The 20,499-nt window shown below is 40.8% G+C and overlaps 2 protein-coding genes across 63 annotated transcripts in view; both read left to right on the forward strand.

Moving 5' to 3' along the window:
* The window catches only part of NFYA (nuclear transcription factor Y subunit alpha), a 27,301-nt gene extending 17,428 nt beyond the window's left edge, over positions 1-9,873 (forward strand). For 11 of the 20 annotated variants that reach the window (XM_001174003.7, XM_009451224.5, XM_054685788.2 and 8 more), the window contains 5 exons: positions 103-208; positions 1,434-1,600; positions 2,824-2,997; positions 4,308-4,409; positions 7,257-9,873. In XM_001174003.7, the coding sequence (XP_001174003.1) occupies positions 103-208; positions 1,434-1,600; positions 2,824-2,997; positions 4,308-4,409; positions 7,257-7,310 (603 nt within the window). In that variant the 3' untranslated portion in view covers positions 7,311-9,873. The remainder of the gene's footprint in view (positions 1-102; positions 209-1,433; positions 1,601-2,823; positions 2,998-4,307; positions 4,410-7,256) is intronic. The other 9 variants (XM_063813011.1, XM_063813013.1, XM_054685790.2 and 6 more) reach the window with 2 other exon arrangements.
* Positions 9,874-11,006: 1,133 nt separating this feature from the next.
* The window catches only part of LOC462679 (adenylate cyclase type 10), a 28,307-nt gene continuing 18,814 nt past the window's right edge, over positions 11,007-20,499 (forward strand). For 13 of the 43 annotated variants that reach the window (XM_063812991.1, XM_063812990.1, XM_063812981.1 and 10 more), the window contains exons 1-4: positions 14,315-14,630; positions 15,096-15,151; positions 15,900-16,083; positions 19,810-19,928. In XM_063812991.1, coding sequence (XP_063669061.1) covers positions 14,404-14,630; positions 15,096-15,151; positions 15,900-16,083; positions 19,810-19,928 — 586 coding nt within the window. In that variant the 5' untranslated portion in view covers positions 14,315-14,403. Of the gene's footprint in view, positions 11,096-11,191; positions 11,462-11,920; positions 12,026-12,632; positions 12,808-14,285; positions 14,631-15,095; positions 15,152-15,899; positions 16,084-17,612; positions 17,701-18,924; positions 19,171-19,711; positions 19,929-20,499 lie in introns of those variants that run through there. The other 30 variants (XM_054685774.2, XM_063813004.1, XM_063812986.1 and 27 more) reach the window with 28 other exon arrangements.

Below are 20,499 nucleotides of genomic sequence, written 5' to 3' on the forward strand. Positions count from 1 at the left end.
AGACTCTGTCTCAAAAAAATAATTTTTTTTTTTAAGGACTCCATTGTTCTTTGTTAGTATCTTTGGGATCTATTGAATTGTGTCATTACTTATTTCCTCCAGACACAGCAGCAGATTGCTGTCCAGGGACAGCAAGTGGCACAGACTGCTGAAGGGCAGACCATCGTCTATCAGCCAGTTAATGCAGATGGCACCATTCTCCAGCAAGGTAAGTGTACCCATAAGCTTCCCTAGGACTTTTGGGGGCAACTTTTTTGTCCCTTAGACAACTGACATCTTTAGAATTTGAGTGGTGAACTTGACACTACATATTTTTTGGACAAAAAAAAAAAAAAAGATTTCCTCTAGCTCTCCATTGATTGTTGGTTTCTTGTCACCATCCGTGACCAACAGTGATTCCATGTGTAGCAGTTTCTACAGTGGTTGCTAATCTAGGGATTGTGTAAGCTTTTAGGGAAGAAGTGTTTCTAAACAGAAGATTAGAAATAGGGAGTTCATTGGTAAAGAGAGAAATAGATCAAAAATCAAGTTGGCTTTAGAGTGCTATTGCTGCTTATGTTTTTTTCTGGGTCATTCCATTACTTTAAATGACTATTATGTATACAGCACTTTTACTAAGAAGGGTCCTCAAAGAGCCTCTAGTCTAGTAAGAGAGACATGTGAACAAATAAATACAATGCAGGGCCCTCATGGAAGTATGTTCTAGGAATAGATAACATAAATAATAGAGAGATCTGTTTGGTCTGGGAGGAGGAGTGCAGAAACTGAACTTGAAGGCTTTTGGAAGCACCTGTTAGTCAAATAGTTAAATCAAAAAAGGACATCTTTGTTAGATTCCATGACTTTGTGATTGCAAATTTGCAATATACAGGATCCAGAGAGTGCACTGTGTGCTCTTGTATTACTCCGGGGAGGCCCTGAACTGGATTGAGCCCAGGCAAGAGCTCAAACAGAATGGTGAACAAATCCTCAAGTGCTGCTATTGATAGTCTGGGGACTTGGAATGCTTGGTTTAATTTTAAGTTTTAATACTACAACTGACTCATTGTCAGTTTGAGATAAACAAAGTATAAGTTTTAAAATCTCTGTCCTGAAGCAGATTGCTCATTATGTACAAGAGCAGTAGGTATAGCTATAGTCAGACTGACCTATAGAAGAGGAGGCCTCCAAACCTTTTCACCTTTTGAAAACTGCTAAGGATAGAGTTACTCAAAACTGGGACCTAGAAAGTTAATAGAGTTTCAAAGATTGTGATTACTTAGATTATATATAGCACACCACAGTGGGAGAGTACTTTTTCTCCCCTTGTGTTTTTCAGTGTGTTTTGCCAGGATCAGTGAGTGTGTACCAGATAGAAGAGGGACTAACTATGTTCCCTTCTTTCTGTTCTGTGTGCCTGTTTTTTGTTTGTTTTATGTTTTGTTTTCTTAAAGTTACAGTCCCTGTTTCAGGCATGATCACTATCCCAGCAGCCAGTTTGGCAGGAGCACAGATTGTTCAAACAGGAGCCAATACCAACACAACCAGCAGTGGGCAAGGGACTGTCACTGTGACACTACCAGTGGCAGGCAATGTGGTCAATTCAGGAGGGATGGTCATGGTAAGAAAATGTATTTTTCAGCTTTGTCTTTGAAATTTTCTTGAACATGCAACTTGATGCCTCCTAAAATTTATTATGTTGACCTCTTGGGATTGAGATCGATCCTTAAGGCACTGTCGGTAATCTACTTTGACAATAACATTATGACAAACCGTAATTCATTCTGAGCACCTACTATGTGCCAGGGACTATTCACCAGGGACTATTCTAGATGCTGGAGATAAAGCAATGGATAAATAGTGATTTTATGCAATTCTTTTCAGAATTCAAATAACGAAGGGAATTATATACTAATCTTTGAGAAGTGGAAAGTAGTATTGCCCATGATGGACAAAATAAGAAATAAGCTAAAAATTAGAAAGATTGTAATTGATAGAGAAACCAAAAAAAAAGTGTGATGTAAATGTATTGGGAAGATAGGAAGATTTGGGTGGTGTAATTGAAAGCTAAATCCTCATATGTCAAAATAGGGTGTTAAAATGCATAAATTAAGAATGAGTAACAGAAGTCTGCACAGAGGTGGAGGAAGCTATGAAAAGAAACAGAACCAACCCTGGCTCAGTGGCATGCACCTGTAGTCCTAGCTACTTGGGAGGCTAATCCAGGAGGATGGCTTAAGTCCAGGAGTTTGAGCTCAGCCTGGGCAACGTAGAGAGACCTCGTTTCTACGAATTGAATGAAAAATAAATAATTTTTATAAAAGATTCAATATAGTTATTCAAAGCGGTTGTATTTGGGAAAGAGCTGTGGGGTACAGGACTCTGTTACTTGTTTTCACGTACATTTAGTACAGTGTTTTGGTGTTTTTTAAGAAAAATTAGGATTGAATTATAAGTTAACTATTAAATTATTTTTATAAATATAGGCATTTAGTAGCACTTGGTCTATCTATTTTTGTGCTGTTTTTTTGTCTTATGACTACTGTTCCTGACCATTAGATGGCAACAGAAATATCTAGAGCCATGGGTGGACATGAATTTAGGGCATGGTTATATAGTTTCTCAGAGTGGCACCTGAACCTCCTATGACACAGTCATCTGGGGTGTTTGTTTAAAGTGCAGATCTTTAGTATAAATTTCTCCAGGGATCCGCATTTACCCAAGTACCCTATAAAAATTACTTTTTGTGGCATTTACAAAAAAAATGGATGAAGAGGAACCAAGAAACTGTTTCTATGTCCATACTTCATGCCACCAATAAGCTCTGGTTTCCTGTTCACACAGATGGTTCCTGGGGCTGGCTCTGTGCCTGCTATCCAAAGAATCCCTCTACCTGGAGCAGAGATGCTTGAAGAAGAGCCTCTCTACGTGAATGCCAAACAATACCACCGTATTCTTAAGAGGAGGCAAGCCCGAGCTAAACTAGAGGCAGAAGGGAAAATTCCAAAGGAGAGAAGGGTATGTATAACATTGGGAAGGATATAGGAAAGGAGAATAGCAGGGTTCTACTTTTGAAATTATCTTTTATATGGCTTGTTTTCTCACGTACCTTCCAAACAATTGACGTTAGATACTTGTTGTCTCTTTTGTAAGAGTTAGCATTTGTTATTACTAATATGCAGCTGCAGTTATAACAACGAAAACAAACAGTGGCTTAAATAAGATGTTATTCCTTTTCATACATAAAAGTAGTCCAGAGATAAATTATCCTGGACTGGTAGCATATTTTCACAGTTCTCAAGACCTGTTTCACTGCTTTAATATTGCTAGTGTGCTGTTCATGGTCCAAGATTCCTGCTTAGGCTCCAGCCTAGGAAGAAAGGGAACAAGAAAGGTACCCTTTCTTTTTTTTTTTTTTTTTTTCTGAGACTCAGTCTTGCTCTGTCATCCAGGCCAGAGTGCAGTGGCACAATCTCAGCTCACTGCAACCTCCACCTTCCATGTTCAAGTGATTCTCCTGCCTCAGCCTCCTGAGTAGCTGGGATTACAGGTGTGCGCCACCACGCCCAGCTTATTTTTGTATTTTTAGTAGAGACGGGGTTTCACCATGTTGGCCAGGCTGGTCTCGAACTCCTGACCTCAGGTGATCCACCTGCCTGGGCCTCCCAAAGTGCCGGGATTATAGGCGTGAGCCACCATACCCGGCCAGGTACCCTTTCTTTCAAAGAAACTTTGAAGAAGTTGTACCTTTCACTAGCCGGAATTTAGTTACCTGATCACACCTAACATGCAGATAAGGCTAGGAAAGTCCAGCCTGGTGTGGTGGCAAATGCCTGTAGTCCTACTTGGAAGGCTGAGGCAGGAGGATCACATGAGCCCAGGAATTCAAGGCTGCAGTGATTCATGATCATGCCACTGCAGTCCAACAGCAAGGGTGTCAGAGTGAAACCCCGTTTCTAGAAAATAATAATAATAAACTTTAATGCTAGGAAAGTCTTTTTACTGAACACTCATTTGCTCAAACGAAATTTGGCCTGTTATTAAAGCAGAGGAAAGTGTATATATTGTGAAGTGTAGGTGGTAGTCTGTTTTTTTTTAAAAAAATTCATACTGTAAGCATTCACAGTCTTACAGTAGTTATTATATGGTTAGCTATATTACTTACTAGGTGTTTTCTCCAAAGCTTTCATCGTCATTCTAAGTCATAATTGTCCCTTGTGACTTTGATCCCAGCTGTCTTAAACTTTGGAGAATGGAATTTGTGCACTAGATAACTGTGCTAGTTCTGGATAGTATTAATAGTTAAATGGTTATATTTCTCGTTTTAGAAATACCTGCATGAGTCTCGGCACCGTCATGCCATGGCACGGAAGCGTGGTGAAGGTGGACGATTTTTCTCTCCAAAGGAAAAGGATAGTCCCCATATGCAGGTAGGAAGACATATACATTTTATTCTTCTCTTTATTACCTTGTATTGACTTGAGTTGAAGCCTTCAGCAGTGTCCTCTTGCTATTTTCCTACTCTGGGACTACTCACATTCTCTAAACTGGATGCAATCTTATGTCTCTTTAGATTATCTTTTATCTTAAAACCACTAGGCCAGACTTGGTGGCTCATGCCTGTAATCACAACACTTTGGGAGGCTGAGGTGGGAAGCCCAGGATTTCAAGACCAGCCTGGGCAACATGGCAAAACTCTACAAAAAAATACAAAAACTAGCCAGGCCTGGTGATGCATGCCTGCAGTCCCAGCTACTTGCAGGGTTGAGATAGATGCTCTTCGTCTATGTCACTTATTACTATTCATTCTTTCTTGAAAATCACACTTTTCTTAATTTTCAAGGAACAAGTTTTATTTTTATTGAACAAGTTTTATTACCCCATCACAAATATAATTTGAATGTTTACTTTTTTCCCTTCTAACTGATGTGAGCCTGGTCTAATCCTCTCTTCTTTGGCTTAGATTTATAAAATAGCTGCTTAATTTGGTTTCCCTTCTTCCACTTTTGTCCCCCTCTAGCCTACTCTCCACATCCTAGTGTGATCTTTTTAAAATGTTTATCCTATCAAGTCCCTGTTCTGCTCAAGCTCCTTCAACCCCTACCCTTTCCCATTTGCGCTTGGACTGACATCCAAAGTGCTTACTACTATGCCCAGCAAAGCCTTACATGCTCTAGCTTCTGTCTACCTCTAACTGCATTTCTACTTCTTGGTCTCTACGCTGCTGTTTACTGTTCATTGGTCTATTTCCTGCCATGGGTCTTTGTCCTTAGAATTTTCAGTCTGTATGCCCTTTATCTTTTTCATGGCTATCTCCCTATCTGTTAGGTCTGGGTTTAATTAAATACCCTATCTAGAATAGATCTCTTCTCTCTCAGTATGTTCTTACAACATCTTTTCTTTTTTTGGAGGCAGTGGTGTGATTATGGCTCACTTTAGTCTTGACCTCCCAGCTCAAGTGATCCTCCCACTTTAGGCTCCCGAGTAGCTGGGACTATAGTCACGCACCACCATGCCCAGCTAATTTTTAAATTTTTTGTAGAAATGGAGTCTCACTTTGTTGCCCAGACTGGTCTCAAACTCCCAGGCTCAAGCGATCCTCTCGCCTTGGCCTCCCAAAGTGCTAGGATTACAGGCGCACACCATTGCGCTTGGCCCTTTTCTTTACAGTGTAATAATATTTAAGTTGTTGAATTTTTCAAGATTGTTTCCTTCACTAGACTATAAGTTGTATAGAGGGTAGAGGATTGTTTTGTTCTCTGTTATATTTATTGGACTTAATTCTATTTAAGTAAGTTGTATTTAAGTACTGACTTAGATGTATTTGTTGGGTTTAGTATCCAGTTCTGAACCAAGCAATCAGTGTTTCTTGAATTAATAGATTCCTCCCATTTGCTGATACTCCATTCTATATTAACATCACATTCCACTTGCACTATTGCAATATCCATCAAATTAATCTCCAGTCTCCTCTAATTGGCCTTATATAGTACTGCCAGATGGTTAAAGTGTTTTTTTTAACCTGCCAGTCCCCAGGTCAAGGATGCATGCTATTAATAGTTCTCATTTCTTAACTGCATCAAATCTCTAACTATTTCTGTATAACATCTAAGCAACTTTGCCTTATCACCCCTCTCAACAATCAAACTAGGTTTCCTCGGTGTCCCCCCACATGAACACTAACAACTCTTTCAGTGCTATTAGTCCTCACCTGTAGTGTGAGAGCCCCTCCTTTCTCATTGCTATTCATTCATACAGTGTATGAATGTGGGCCTGACAGCTATTGTGCCGGGAGGGCATTGTGCCAGGAACTCTCCTCATTCTGTGTGCTAACAGTATGATCTTGGTCAATTCAGCCTCTTTTATTTTTATCTGTAAAGTGGAATACTGTTGATACTTCACAGCAATGTTGTAGGGATTTCATTCATTAATCCACATTAGGCATCTGTGTAGCACCATACCTAGTGCATGGTGAGTTCAGTAAATGCTAGTTATTTTTGCTCATTGTTCAAGACCCAGTTCCAGTCTTCCATCTCCAGAAGGCTTTCAGCTTTTTCTCAGATCCTGCCTACCAAGGCTTCAGAGCCTTGGTATGGGGGAACTAAAGGTGGTTCTTGCAGAGTGTTGCAAAAAGCTTCCAAGGATTTATCCTTGTGTTAACACTGTAGGTCTTAAGTGAGAAACAGCATATAGAGTTTAGTGGAAAGAAGATTAAATGGGAGTCAGGAGATTTGGGAGTTAGCCCTTGCTGGACTCCTAACTTTCTGACCCTGACCCTAGTCCACGCAAATCACTTACCCATCTGGCCTTCAGATTTATCTGTAAAACGAGTACATTAAAGTGTATAGATTCTAATGATTCTTTCCAGCCCTGCTAAGTACTCAGTATTTAAATGATGATCAAAAAACAGTGACAAAAATACAGCATGACATGGTTCCTCTGGGTCTTTTCCTTAGACACCTGAATCTGAATACTCTTAACCCTTAAGTATAGAGAACAACACAAGGTTCTTAGGAAAGAGATACACTAACAGCCCTGCAGTGTTTCACCATGGAGTGCAGGCCAGACTTTAAATTCTTTTAAGAATAAGGTTTATTGTCTCTTCTTTCCTAATGGGGCTACACTTTAAGCCATGTATGCAGACTTAAGATGTATTACAAGCCTTTGATTTACTTGGTAAAGTTATGTGTATTCTCTTGGGGGGATAAGTAGTGAGAGCCATGAGTTCCTGTTGCTTTTGCAAAGGACTTTAATCATCGTGTCATCTTTGTCTCTAGGATCCAAACCAAGCCGATGAAGAAGCAATGACCCAGATCATCCGAGTGTCCTAACCCCACGCCATGTGATGGAGCTGATCAAGGTCATGTTTCTCACTGTTCCAGGAAATTGATCAACTCTTCCAATGGGACATTGATGATCACATTCTGCCCTTTTCTACAGGACAGAAACCACTTAGTTTTTAATAAGTGGCTCAGTATTACAATTGCAGCGATGCCTGGCAAATTGAAGTTGCAAGCCATTGTCTTACTCTTTCAGTCAGGACCTATTTCAGACTGTTGATGACATTGACATTTCATGGATTCGGATGATGCAAGGAGACACATGCCACCCCAGCAGTACACAAAGCACTTACCTTGACTGGTGATGTCAGCCAGCCATCTCAGCAGGGAAGAACGACCTTCTCAACCAAAACTGCAATCAGGAAAGCAGCAGCCCACTCCTTCCCATGGAATCTAGACAGCATTTATCCCTCTGGTGGGGGAATCTCACACTGACTAACTGAATGGATGCTTTGTATTCAGAGATGGCTTCCAGGCAAGGAAGTTCTATCTTGTGATATGGAAACAATAAATTCCTGAGATACATTTTTCCAATCTGTGGTAATAGAATTCCTCTCTGCCCAGATGGTAGGTTGATATTTCTGGACTCTAGCCAAGAAAAAGCTAATTCTGGGGATAGAATGATAAAAGACTCAAGCACTAAAAATATACATTGCCGAATCTCTTTTTCTAGCTTTGAAAAGTTGTGGCCTGCTTGTCCCTCTGTTGACTGGTCAATCTGGACCATCGTACTTGCTGTGGCTACTTCTAAGACAATGTAGAGGGTTATTAAACCTTGAAACTGCCTTTCCTAAGTAGAGAACAAGACTATTCAACAACTTCTTTGCTGAAGCACTGAGGAGATTTGTAATACTCCTAAAGGAAGGGCCAAACTAGAGATTTTCAATCATAGACTTTGTGACAGCATTTGGGGAACTGAAAGATTCATGTGTTTCAGCCTAGAGGGAGAGAGTGGGGGAGAGGAAGAGAGAGAGAGAGCATGTACACCCATATGTTATCATAGAGCACGATTCTCCAGTGGATGGATACCTGGAATGGATCATTAAGATGAAGAGAGTAATTCACATTTACTCGAGAACCTTTAACAAGCACTGAAAGGAAGAAGCCTGAGATTTGGTCCTTGACAATTTCTGGAAAGCACTGATCAGTCACACTGTCCTGGACAGAGTCCAAGTTACCCACTAAAGCTTGAGGTGGATGTTGGCTTCACTCCTGCAGCACAATGCTGGCCCTAGAAAGCGAGCATTTTTATTCTTCCCATGGCAGCTGATTCTTTGGTGCCAGTTTTCATGTTTTCTCCATAGGCCTTGTGCAGAAAGGTTTTCTCATTGCATCCATACTGTGAGAATAAACTGCAGACTGAAAGAAACATGCCTGGCAGGGTCAGGAACTGGGCCACTGTTCCCAGAATGGGTTGTGCCTCAGAAATCTATTTCTCTTTTAGATGTTGAACCCTGAGAGAACTAAGATGATATTTCAGAAGAGTTGGCTGCCTTCTCTGGAAACAAGGAAAACCCAATAATTCTGAGGAACATTGGGGGTTAAATACCAAGAATAAAAATTGGTTCTTCTTTGACTTCAGCTTAACTGTATTAAGACAGAAATTAAGCCCTCTAAAAACACCACAAACAGAGATGATTGTAATGATAGAAATAGAGGTACAGAGCTATGCAAAGGAAACAGGAAGTGAAATATTCCTAGTCCCAGGGATCTGGTAATTGCTCCTGGCTTCCAGATGTCAAAGGACTGATCCTTTGGTAAGCTCACTAGAAACTTCTAGCTCTACAAGAGTTTGGGATATTAATGTTATTCAGTAAGTCCCAAGTTTTTCAGAGAATAGATTACTAACAATGAGGAATTTATATTCCTTGGTTAATTTAGGAGTCTAAGATGCAGAGTTCAGAAAGAAATTACTCAGACCTAACTTTGAGTGCTTAAGCCGCCAACAGTTAGAAGATGCTATTTATTTGTGTCTGTAAGTTTGTACATAGTAATGCCAGCCTTGTTGCTGAATTTTTTATTTGGGGGGAGATGAGTTTGAATTTTGTTTGAAATGCTTCAGTTGTCATTTTGCCATTGCATTTCAAATAGCTCATGACCCTTTTCTTGTGGTCACTTTGGCACACCATAGTAGCCCACAAAGTGGGGGCAGGGTATTGACATTTGGGTTTTTTCTTTGATACTAGTTCTTTTATTCATTTTTATTTGTGACTGTAGTGATGACTTTACAGATGGAGAAAGAGTGAATGGATGAATGAATAATTGGTTTAATGCCTAGTTATGCAACCTGAGTGCTTTTTTTTTTTTTGCAGGATAATTTTAAGTGTATATATTTTAACTGCACTGGTACATTGAACATGTCAGTGTCGATGCCACTGGACCAACAGAGCATTTTGTGGCTATAGGGTGCCTGATAATAATGTCTTGATTTTTCTTTGGGATTCAACTATATCGAAGGTTTTTCCCCCAGCAGTACGGGGGTGTACAGGTGATCGATCACTAATGTCATTGCAATTGTTATTTTTTAAAATAAATTTATAAAAACAACCGAAAAGTAATGTGACTTTTGAGGAATCTGCAACTCCTGGGTTCTAGTTTGTGTTTCCAGTGTTGAAATTTTGATCTCCCCCGACAAGACTTGTCTGCATGGACGGTGTCTCTGTAAACAGTATCAAACTTGTAATGTCTGAGCCTCTTAGCTTTATCTCCCCTTAATTTCTTCCCTTTTGGCCCTTCCACCCTGTTGGGGAGATATTTTCTGTCACCTGCAGGCTGATCATACATTTGATGCTACTACTGAAAGTGTTTATCAAAATGTGATGAAGTAATTCCATGAGGAAAATTAGCCGTTATCACAAAAACAGCCTTGATTAAGTATTGTAGAATTTCAGGTAGTGAAGATGTACTTTTTATGTTTTGTTAGATTTTGTTTTGGCAGAAGACCAAAACAAAAGTACTTTTCTGATTGTTAAAAATCCACAGCATGCTCACCTTGTTACTGCTTTACCTTACGGTCGCTGGGAATCTAAGCAACAAAGACTAGAAGCCTCCGATATGCCATTATCAACACACAAGAGACAAACAGCCCGAGGAAGCACTCATGAGGACAGCAGTAGACCTGCCCTGGCAGATGAGAGAGGAGAAACTCTCCACAATGAAGGAAAAGCACTGACAGTATTTGATAGCTTTAGTCAAACTGTGCTTGAGTTTGGCTTAGATTTATGCCAGTGGAACCTGTCCTTACCAAATTCAGAGATGACCCAAGATTCTACTCTGTGGTATGGGGGAAGGACCTCACGATATTTATCTCACACCAACGGCTTTATTGTAGGAGCGTCTTCACCTCCCCCGTTTCCAGTAGAAAAGACAGCTTTGCTCCTTTGAAAGCGCGGACCGCCGCACCTCCAGCCCCTTCTCCCCGCGGAAGTAGGCCCCGCTAAGGCTGTGGGAAAGTGGTGGGGCGGCGACTGAAGTCGCTTCCGATTGGCGTTGTCCCAAGGAAGCCTGCGCGGATTGGCCGGCGGCAGGGCCCCCAACAGAGCCTGCTATGTGGATTGGCTGCTATGCGGATTGGCTGCTACGCGGCTGGACCCTGTTTCCGGTACCTAGGCGGGCAGCCATGGTGACCGGCGAGCGGCATGCGACGCCGCCTCTGTGGCCTGTGGAGGCCCGCTTGGCGGCGCTGCTTCCCGACCTACTGGTCTTTCGGAAGCCTCGGGGATCGGAACCTGAGCTCGCCACGGCCCAGGGCGTCCTCCTAGGCGTCCGTGTGACGGGTGAGGGCGACGGCCGGCACTTCAGTCTCCTGGCCTGCGGGAGAGGCGGCCGTTGGGTCTAAGCCCCTGGAGGCCTCGACGGTTACAGGCCTAGCCTCCCGCGAGCTAAGGCACAGTTTAACTTCGTGCCGCGGCTTCCTTAGGAAACTTTGAGTATCTTCGTTTTAGCGTGGGAGGACATCTTTTGGGATGAACCGGCTCAGCCCTTGAGCTCACCCCAAAGATGATGAAATTGAAATTCAGAGGAAAGGATTTTTACAGGACCACGCGGCGGGCTTTGAACCCGTTTTTCCCAACCCCGAGCATTTTCTATTAAGCGTTCTGTTTCAATTATTTTATTCGTTCAGTTAATTCATTCTTGGCGTCGTAAGTATATGCCCGCCGTTGTTCTGGCCGTAGCTATCTAGCAGCCACTCCGCGAGTCGTTCATTTAACAAATACTTATTCTGTGTCAGGGATATGAAGATGGGTAATACCAGGTGCCTGTCCTCACTGTGTGAGTGGTTCTCTAGCCAGACGTGAGGAGGGATCCTATTGTTTCCCATAGCCAGGCAGCCTAAGAGAGTAGGGGAAAGAGCTGGCTCCAGATGAAAAGGGCACCATCTCCAGCTCTTGGAAGCAGAGAGGGTGGTCCTTTGGATTCCCAGTGGCAGCGGCAACCAACCTGGCCCTTAGTAGTTTCTAAGTTACACCATGTTAATGGATAAAGGAATTACTCAGCTTGAAGGGATCTGTTTCCTTTACACTGGCCTGATGTGTGGGGAGAAAGGGGCCAAAAAGTTTGGGATTTGGAGTTAACATCGTAATTTCTGCTTTGTTGGTCAGGATTTACAGCGTTAATGGACAGGTTCAGCCTGACCTGCAAGTCGGAACGTGACATGGACAAACTGGCCCATATCGTCAGTTATTACATTAGTGACATCGTGGAGCGTGAGTGATCATTGTAGGGTAACAAGGTGTGGTGCTGGGCTCCTGGGGGTTTATAAAAGAAGAGGGCCAGAAGTACTTTAAAACAGGTACCAAAGGGTCATTCCTTTAGCATCATTCATCTTTGGTTTCTTCAAGTTGCCACTGAAAAGCTAGACCTTTGCCTATTATCTGCTATTCTACCCAGTCTCACATTCTCTTGACTCATTGTTCAAAGGGGGGGCAGGAGGAGCTAATTTCCTTTGCACATTTGTATTTTATTTCAAAATAAAGTATTCTCTTCTAACAATAATGTATCTCAAGTGTGTATTCAGACAAAATTTATAAAACATCTTTTTATTATATTTTGATCCTGTGAGGAAGGAATAGCTGTTTTCTTATTTTCTGCCATGTATTAAGCTTTTAGATATTTGGCAGATATCCAGTATCTGGAAAAAACTCATTTGTGCAGTACCCATGTTTTGAGTACCTACCCTGTGACATGGACTGTAATAGGTGCAGGCAGGGCAAGAACCCACTCTTGAACTTTTTAGTTAGGCTTACCCAACAGAAATTACTCTGACCTTATACCTTTTAGTACTTACGTAACATTCTCATCCTTTACTGACAGTGCCCTGTATGCTTCCGTCCATCATTCTGAGATTCACCAGAATAATTACTTTGAGGCATCTCCGTTAAGAATTTGATTATTTGACTTACCTCTTATCCTTGAGGAACACATGTGGAAGGTCGTTTGCTTTTTCTCATAGGTTTGGATGAAGGGGAACGTAAACATTCTATATCGTGTATGTACTCTAATACCAGCAACTTCTGGGTACTAGAAATACAGGGGAAAGTAAGACAGAGTACCCTCGTGGAGTTTCCATTTTAGTGGGACAGACAATAAACACAATAATCATACCTTATATATTCTATCAAGGAAATAAACATAGTATAGTGGTTAAAAAAAAACACAAAAAATAATTTTAGGGTAGGGGAGTGTATGAGACAGGGTTGTCATAGGCGGCTCCTCTGAGGAGGTATTATTTAAGCTGACACTTGAAGGATGAGGGGAACAGCTTGTGAAGAACTAGGGGTAAAGCATTTCAGACATAATACCAAGTGCAAAGGTCCTGAGACAGGAGAAAGCTCGGCATGCTCTAGGAGCTAAAAGCAGGCCAAAACGTAGCTTGCAGGGTGAAGAGTGGTTTGAGGCAAGGTTGGGGGATGGTAGCTATGAGACCACCAAGCTCTGTAGTCCATAGTGAAGAGTTGGAATTATATATTTCCGTATAAAGGAAAACCGTGGAAAGGTCTAGCAGGGGAGTAATATGATGTGATTAACACTTTAAAGCTGATTTTGGCTACCTTGTGGAGGTTGAATGCTGGTGGAAAGTGAATTTAAGAATAGAGTGGCATAAAGTGGGACTTAAAGTTAAGAACCGATTCAGTTCATGTTGGGAGAGCATAAATAAAGAGAAAGATCCTTTGACTGAGGCTTGAGGAACTCCAGGGGAGGGTTATGATAAGAGAGAAAGAACCTGAAACAGAGACTACAAACAGCCAGTGAGTTAGGATATTGTGGTGTTCCTGAAAGTAGGCTGGGCTGGATATTGTGGTGTTCCTGAAAGTAGGCTGGGCTGGGCTGGGCTGGGCTGGGCTGGGCTGGGCTGGGCCAGGCCGGGCTTGGCTTTTAAAAATAAAAATCTTTTACTGGCCAGGTGTGGTGGCTCACACCTGTAATACCAATGCTTTGGGAGGCCAAGACGGGTGTATTCCTCGAGCCCAGGAGTTTCAGACCAGCCTGGAAAACATAATGAAACCCCATCTCTCTCAAAAAAATTAAAAAATTAGTTGGATATGGTGGTGTGTGCCTGTAGTCTCAGCTACTTGGGAGGCTGAGGTGGGAGGATCACTTGAGCCCAGGAACAGAGGTTGCGGTGAGCTGAGATCGCACCAATGTGCTCCAGCCTGGGCAATAGAGCAAGACCCTGTCTCAAAAGAAAAAAAAAGAAAGAAAATCTTTTACTAATAACCCCCAACTAAAACTAAAACTCCTTAATTAGGGGAACCATTCTGTTTCTTTTGGTTCTGTCCCTAATATTCAGTACTTTGTACCCCTCGTGTTATATAGACTGACAGCAACCTCTGGCCTTTTCCATTCTAAGCTCTAAAACTAGACTTCTGGATCTGGGGAGTGGCAGATCTAGTGCCTGACTTGGAGGCTTCTGACTGTATGTTTATCCATTGTTGCTTTTCTGATCCCTGGATTTGTTTCCATCAGTATCACTAATGGACCAGTATTCTGTGGCGTGGTTGGAGCAGTAGCAAGACACGAATATACAGGTAGAATAGGACATTGGACTGTTATCTTTATGACTTAAGGGAGGAAGGTGGAAGACATGGCCCAAAAATTCTCCACCTGTCTTTCTGACACAGTTATTGGCCCAAAAGTGAGTCTAGCGGCCAGAATGATAACTGCATATCCAGGTTTGGTGTCCTGTGATGAGGTAACATATCTAAGATCCATGCTACCTGCTTACAACTTCAAGAAACTCCCAGAGAAAATGATGAAAAACATCTCCAACCCAGGGAAGATATATGAATATCGTGGCCACAGAAGATGTATGTGAGTATCATTGTGTGATAGTTTCATTCTCATCTCTTACAGAGCAATAAGTTTTTGATTACATGAAATTGGAAAAAAAGATGCTGCTAGTACTGGCATGCTGGAATAAGACACACAAAAGGAGTGTTTTTAGTGTCTGAGAGATTTAGCTTTTATGTTTAGCTCTTAGCTAGTTCTTCAGTGAACATCTTTTTCTCCTACAGGAAGAGAATAGCAATAGGTCACTAACCCAGATCTTCTTTGTTCTTTTTTTCTTTGTGTACTTCACCATTCATTTACTTCCCCGAGCCTGGAACAATCAATAATATTCCCTCTTTACTCCCTCTCCCCCAAAATTTTTAGTTTTTAAAAACCTTTTTATTCAGAACTCTGTACCTCCTTAATTATATGAAAGCATTTGCTTATGAAGACAGCTGTTCCTAATCTATTTTTAACAGATACATTTCACTTTGTTCTTTTTCCCAGAATGTTTGGAAAAAGACATTTGGCAAGAAAGAGAAACAAAAATCACCCTTTGTTAGGTATGTTTTCTTTTGTAACTTAAATCATATTTGTTTCAGCTATAGACAGCTAAATGTGATTTAAAAAACAAAACAGTGCAAGACTAAATGCTTTTAAGCTTTATTAAAAAATAGAGAGCAACCTTCCTAGTGAAATTATATTTATTTTGAAGAGGATTTACTATTTCTTTTCCATGTCAAATATTCAAATTTCAGGTGAAGTCCTATAACTGCCTGAGAAACACCAACATTTAGTAATAATCTTTGTAAGTCAGAGTTACCTATTGAGATCGGACCAGCTTATTGTGGATCATCTTTAGAGAAAAATTCATCATCCTTAGAATAGTGAAAATAGCACCAAGACTGTTGTCACCCACACTATATATTCCCTATCTTGGTATTTATTTTAGTCTATACTTATTAGTCCATTACTTTTACATAGTAGTGACAGATTTTGAAGACTAAATTGTTATTAAGAAAATTTTTACAAAAAGCTAAGAGACACCCGTGTCCTTGTGGACACGGGTGGTGCCTAATTTTTCTGAATGTTACTACTTAGGCTCTGGCATAAGCCCTCAAGACCAGCATATATTAGCTCAGAATTGATTTTTTGGAAAGAGATATGAAGCCCCATCAATGAATGAGATTCTTCTGGGAATTCTGGAGGAAAAAAGCCATTCTGAGAGTTAGATTTGCAAATTGATTCAAATCAATAGAGTATCTACCAAAAAGCCTGCAACAATCAATAATGTTGATTATTGATATCCAGGAGTGTTAGGTGCTCCCTGTCTCTCTACAGACTGCGAGAAAGAATTGGAAGCCTTCCAAATGGCACAGCAAGGGTGTTTGCACCAGAAGAAGGGAGAAGCAGTTCTGTATGAAGGTGGAAAAGGCTATGGAAAAAGCCAACTGTTGGCTGAAATAAACTTCCTGGCACAGAAGGAAGGGCATAGGTAAAGACTCCTGCTTTCTGACTTAGTCAGAGCCTACTTCTCTTGGGGCCTTTTTCTCTTGTTAGTGAGACTCTTGTGTCATTAGATTCAGCATTCTTGGACTGGTGAAGTGAGTAACCTATGTGTCGTACAGGGGACTCCTGATGACCATAGTCATATTCACCAGGGTGTTGCCATTGATGCTGAAGGAAGCAGATTCCAAGCAGTGCTTCTATGCCATCCAGACCCTCATGGCCATCTTCTTTGAGATTGATACATGCCCAGCCTATTACCGGCAAGAGTGCCTACAAAGACAGCTTTGTGGGATAGTGGAAGAACAACTTCACTGCCTTTTTAGTGACCTCTTATTTGTGAAGGTAATGAAGGCAGTGGCTTTCTGAATTGGGTTACTGTTATATTTTGTGGATAGTCAGACCTAGGATTGTTTTCTAATCTAATAACCTGAGGATATACATATACATATATGGTAGGACCAAGATGTGAAATTCTTTCAACACCAAAACTCAGGCTTTCTCCTTTTGAGGAGAGTGAATTCTAGTATTGAACCTGACACTTAGTAGTTTTATGTCCTAGAGCAAATCACAGCCTCTCTGAGTCATAGCTTTTTCACCTGTGAAATAACAGTTATATTACTGTATGTTTTTATGTGAATTTTAAAGGAGATGGTATATGAGAGATTGCATTGTATATTTTAAAGTACTAAATACATTAAGGTGGCCCTCACCAGTGGCATATCCCCAGGAATTATATCCACGTGTTCTTGAGTTGGTTCCAATTTCTTTATTTTTTTAACCCTACCTTCCTGTTCCCTTACCACAGAATATATCATTTGAAACCAGCATCTGGATCTCAAAAGCCTTCAGAGGTCTAGGGTTTATGGGGTTTCCAGTAGTGAACAAGCTAAAAATTCACTGGTCCACAATTTGTTTTATTTATCCTCTGTCACTTCTCCTAATCTACCCACCCTGCAGAGTATTTTGGAATGGAACACTGAGATCTGTCTAATCCCTCAACATATCCCTCTCTTAAGATAGGCCTTGCTTGGGACTTTAAACCCTTGCCTACGTAGATTAGCAGTCATCTCACTTTGGCTCTCAGGTTCCTGGTAGTTCATGTGCCTCAGCCTAGCACAGGAAACAATGTTATGTGATGTGTGTTGCATCTTGTTCTGACAAGTCTCATGTACAGATTCATCCTGGTATACTTGGAATAACTGGGGTACTGGAGCTGCCCAAACTGTCATTGCTAAGTTCAACCTGTCATTTACTCCTTAGTCATAACCCTTTAAGGGTTTTACTAGAGTCTGGTATGGAAAGGAGATAGATATCTGTCTCTAACCCTTCATGAATTTTCTATCTCCTCCTTTGAACTATATATTAATGTTGGATTGGCCCTTGTAACTCTGTGCTCAATCTTGCAGGAACCCATTCTCAGTCAAAATAGAATTATCTTGTGTTCCCTTTGGAGAACCTGCATGTTTTTATTAGATTTTCATTTTAAATGCTAACATGTAATAATTTTCCTGGTCAGTTTCCTTTGTCCTTCAAAGTTTCGCACATGGATGACGTGGCCAGACAAAAGAAAGTTAAAGAGTGTTTTATTAAAGTACTTTAGGAGGTGGGTACTTTCACTACATGTCACTAACTCTTAATATATGGAGATAGTTTATGTTTATTTTAATCTGTCCACATCACACTTTGATTCAGGCATTTCTTGGCCTGCCTATTTGCTGATATCTTCCTTGTTATTTTCTACTTTTAAGCTTGGATTCATCCTACAACACACCATGGCATACAAGAAAAGATCTTTGCTCTTCCAGATCCTGTTTCTAAATAAAATTTTAGTAGTTTAATTTAAAATAGTAGTTTCTAAATGCAGTTATATAGCTATTTTACCTAGTATTTGTTAAAAATGCAGATACTCATGTTCTAACTTAGGATTATGGAATAAAAAATCTGTATGAGCAGAAATTGATGTAACCATTCTGGAAAGCAATCTAAAAGCAACTAGTCAAATTTTAATAATGTGTATCCTCTAGACCCAGCAATTCCACTCCTGGGTATGTATCTCAACAAGTATGTTCTTAACAGTGTGGAGGCCAGGGAGGTATGGGCATGAATGCATGCATGAACATGATGGAATAAAATGCAGAATTTAGAAATAGGGGAATATATGAAAACATGGTGATATGAAATGATCTTAAAAACAGTCCTGGTTAGAAAGAGAGGGAGAAATAATGTGATCTGTAATACAGTTGCATTTACATAAAAACAATTACTTGACAAAACAACAATGCATGTTTTATAAGAACACCATAGAAACAAAGAACTATGCAATAAACACATTAGAATGGTCACTTGAGGCAGTGGAGAGTGGAGTGGGAGTTCCGAATGTGATTAAAAGTAAATAGATTTTTAAAGTCTGTTTGAGTGGGACCTGGTAATTGGGAGTGCTGGCAAGCACTCCCAGGTGATTCCGATGCATAGCCTGGTTTAGAAATTGCTGTTTTAAGGTATTATGAGTTCCCACACAAATGAAGCTTTTGCCAGAATGAACTATTTGAAAGCTTCAAGTTTGATTTGGAGAATATTTTGATGCTTATTTCATGTTTCAGGTATAATATTTTCTTGTCCACAGAAACCGAGTACTTTTTTTAGGAACTAGATTTTACATTTATAAAGTAAAATATTACCTGGATTTAGAATACATTTTACTCTGAAAACTCTGGCCTGTGTTAACATTTTATTTAAATTATTGATGGGAAATTCATGGTAGATTTGAAAACCAGGTGATTTCATTTCTAATCAGAGGTCGTTATTGTTTCTTTGCTGTTCTTTCCAGGCAGTGAGGGAAACACCACTAATTTTCCTCATTGACGAGGCCCAGTATATGGATGCAGCTTCCTGGGAGTTTTTGGAAACATTGCTCTCCAGTATGCCCATCATCATGGTGATGACGTTGACCCCTATCTTCACCCTGTGTGGCTGGGCCGAGCAGTTCCTGCAGAGCCCTCAAGCTATCCTTATGCCTGTTTCGAAGTTGGCAACAACCTCGCTGTTGAGAATGGCATGTTGGGAACTAGGGGTGGTGAGCATCGCCCAAGAGCTGCAGATGTGAATGACTAGGACTAACTGAGCACTTCATTAAGGGAGGAACCAGTGCCATAATATAAATGAGAAGGCACAGGTCTTACTGGAGTTGGGGGAGAGAATGGCATTAGTAACCATGATGAGGCCCCGAGACTAGATTTAAGGGAGACCGTCTTCTTGTAATCAAGTAAGGGGCTGCCTCCCTGGGCTATCCACCCAGGTTTTCACAAGACAATTAGGACTTGGGTGGCTTCAGTTATATGTGATAAGGCCCCTTTCTGCCAGACCCTTTAGCAAGGGGATGTTAGTTCCTTTCAACATCAATGAAAGAAAAATAGTTGAGAAAGAAAAGTTATTGCCAAGATGCATTTCAAGGCCAATCAGAAATTACTTTTTTACATTTCTGTGCCTCTGTCCCCCTCTGTTAGTGTATGTAATGACTTTAACAAAAGAAGATTCCTCGGAATGAAGTACTGTTACACTTGGCTCCCCTAAAGTGGTCATCTCTAATGTGCAATCCCTTACTTACCTCCCTGCAGCTACCCTTCACAGGTGCTTTGGAAACCCACTTTATTGTGAGGTCCTATGCCAGGACCTTCTCTCTAACGACATGTTGCTCTTTCATGTCCTACAAAAGGAGGAAGAGGAAAACAGCAAGTGGGAAACCCTCTCAGGTAAGCTTAGCTTCCCAGAGTTCTACCCTGGTCCAGCTGCTGAAGTTCGTTCTCCAACGTGACATTACTTGGCCTTTACGAGGTACATACTTTTTCCTTGCTAACATTGTGGGCCACACTAGGCCTTCCCAGATAAGCACACTGTACAAATCTTATACAATTAGGGTGAAAATACTCAAGATTTGCTTCAGATAACTTAATCCAATCAATCTACAATAGTTTCTTTAATAAGCAGCCCAAGAGGTGGGGCTAGGAAATTAGGATTTATAAACATGAAAGTCCAGAAAAAAGAATTGTACACTATTGATGAGAAGGATGACTTGAGGATTTGGATGGGGGATGGGAGAAGGGAGGAAATTAGGAGAGGAATAAAGGGTAGAAGTATGTATAAAAGCAGAAGGCATCCCAGAGCTGTGATGTAATAGAAGCAAGAGCTGTTGTAAGGTGAACAGGAATAGTGATTAGTTGTAAGATACCGATTGGTACAGAGAATGTTGTTAGTTTATAAGAGAAAATTAGAGAACAGGCAGACAGGTGGGGTAAAACACTTTAAACCATGGTACACTCCAGTCATCTTCATCCTTTAGGTTTTTTTTTTTTTTGACTAAATTATTATATTTTTGTGCCTTTAAAACTACAGTCACTGAGAATGG

Source organism: Pan troglodytes, chromosome 5 (assembly GCF_028858775.2).
Source record: "Pan troglodytes isolate AG18354 chromosome 5, NHGRI_mPanTro3-v2.0_pri, whole genome shotgun sequence".
NCBI lineage: Eukaryota > Metazoa > Chordata > Mammalia > Primates > Hominidae > Pan > Pan troglodytes.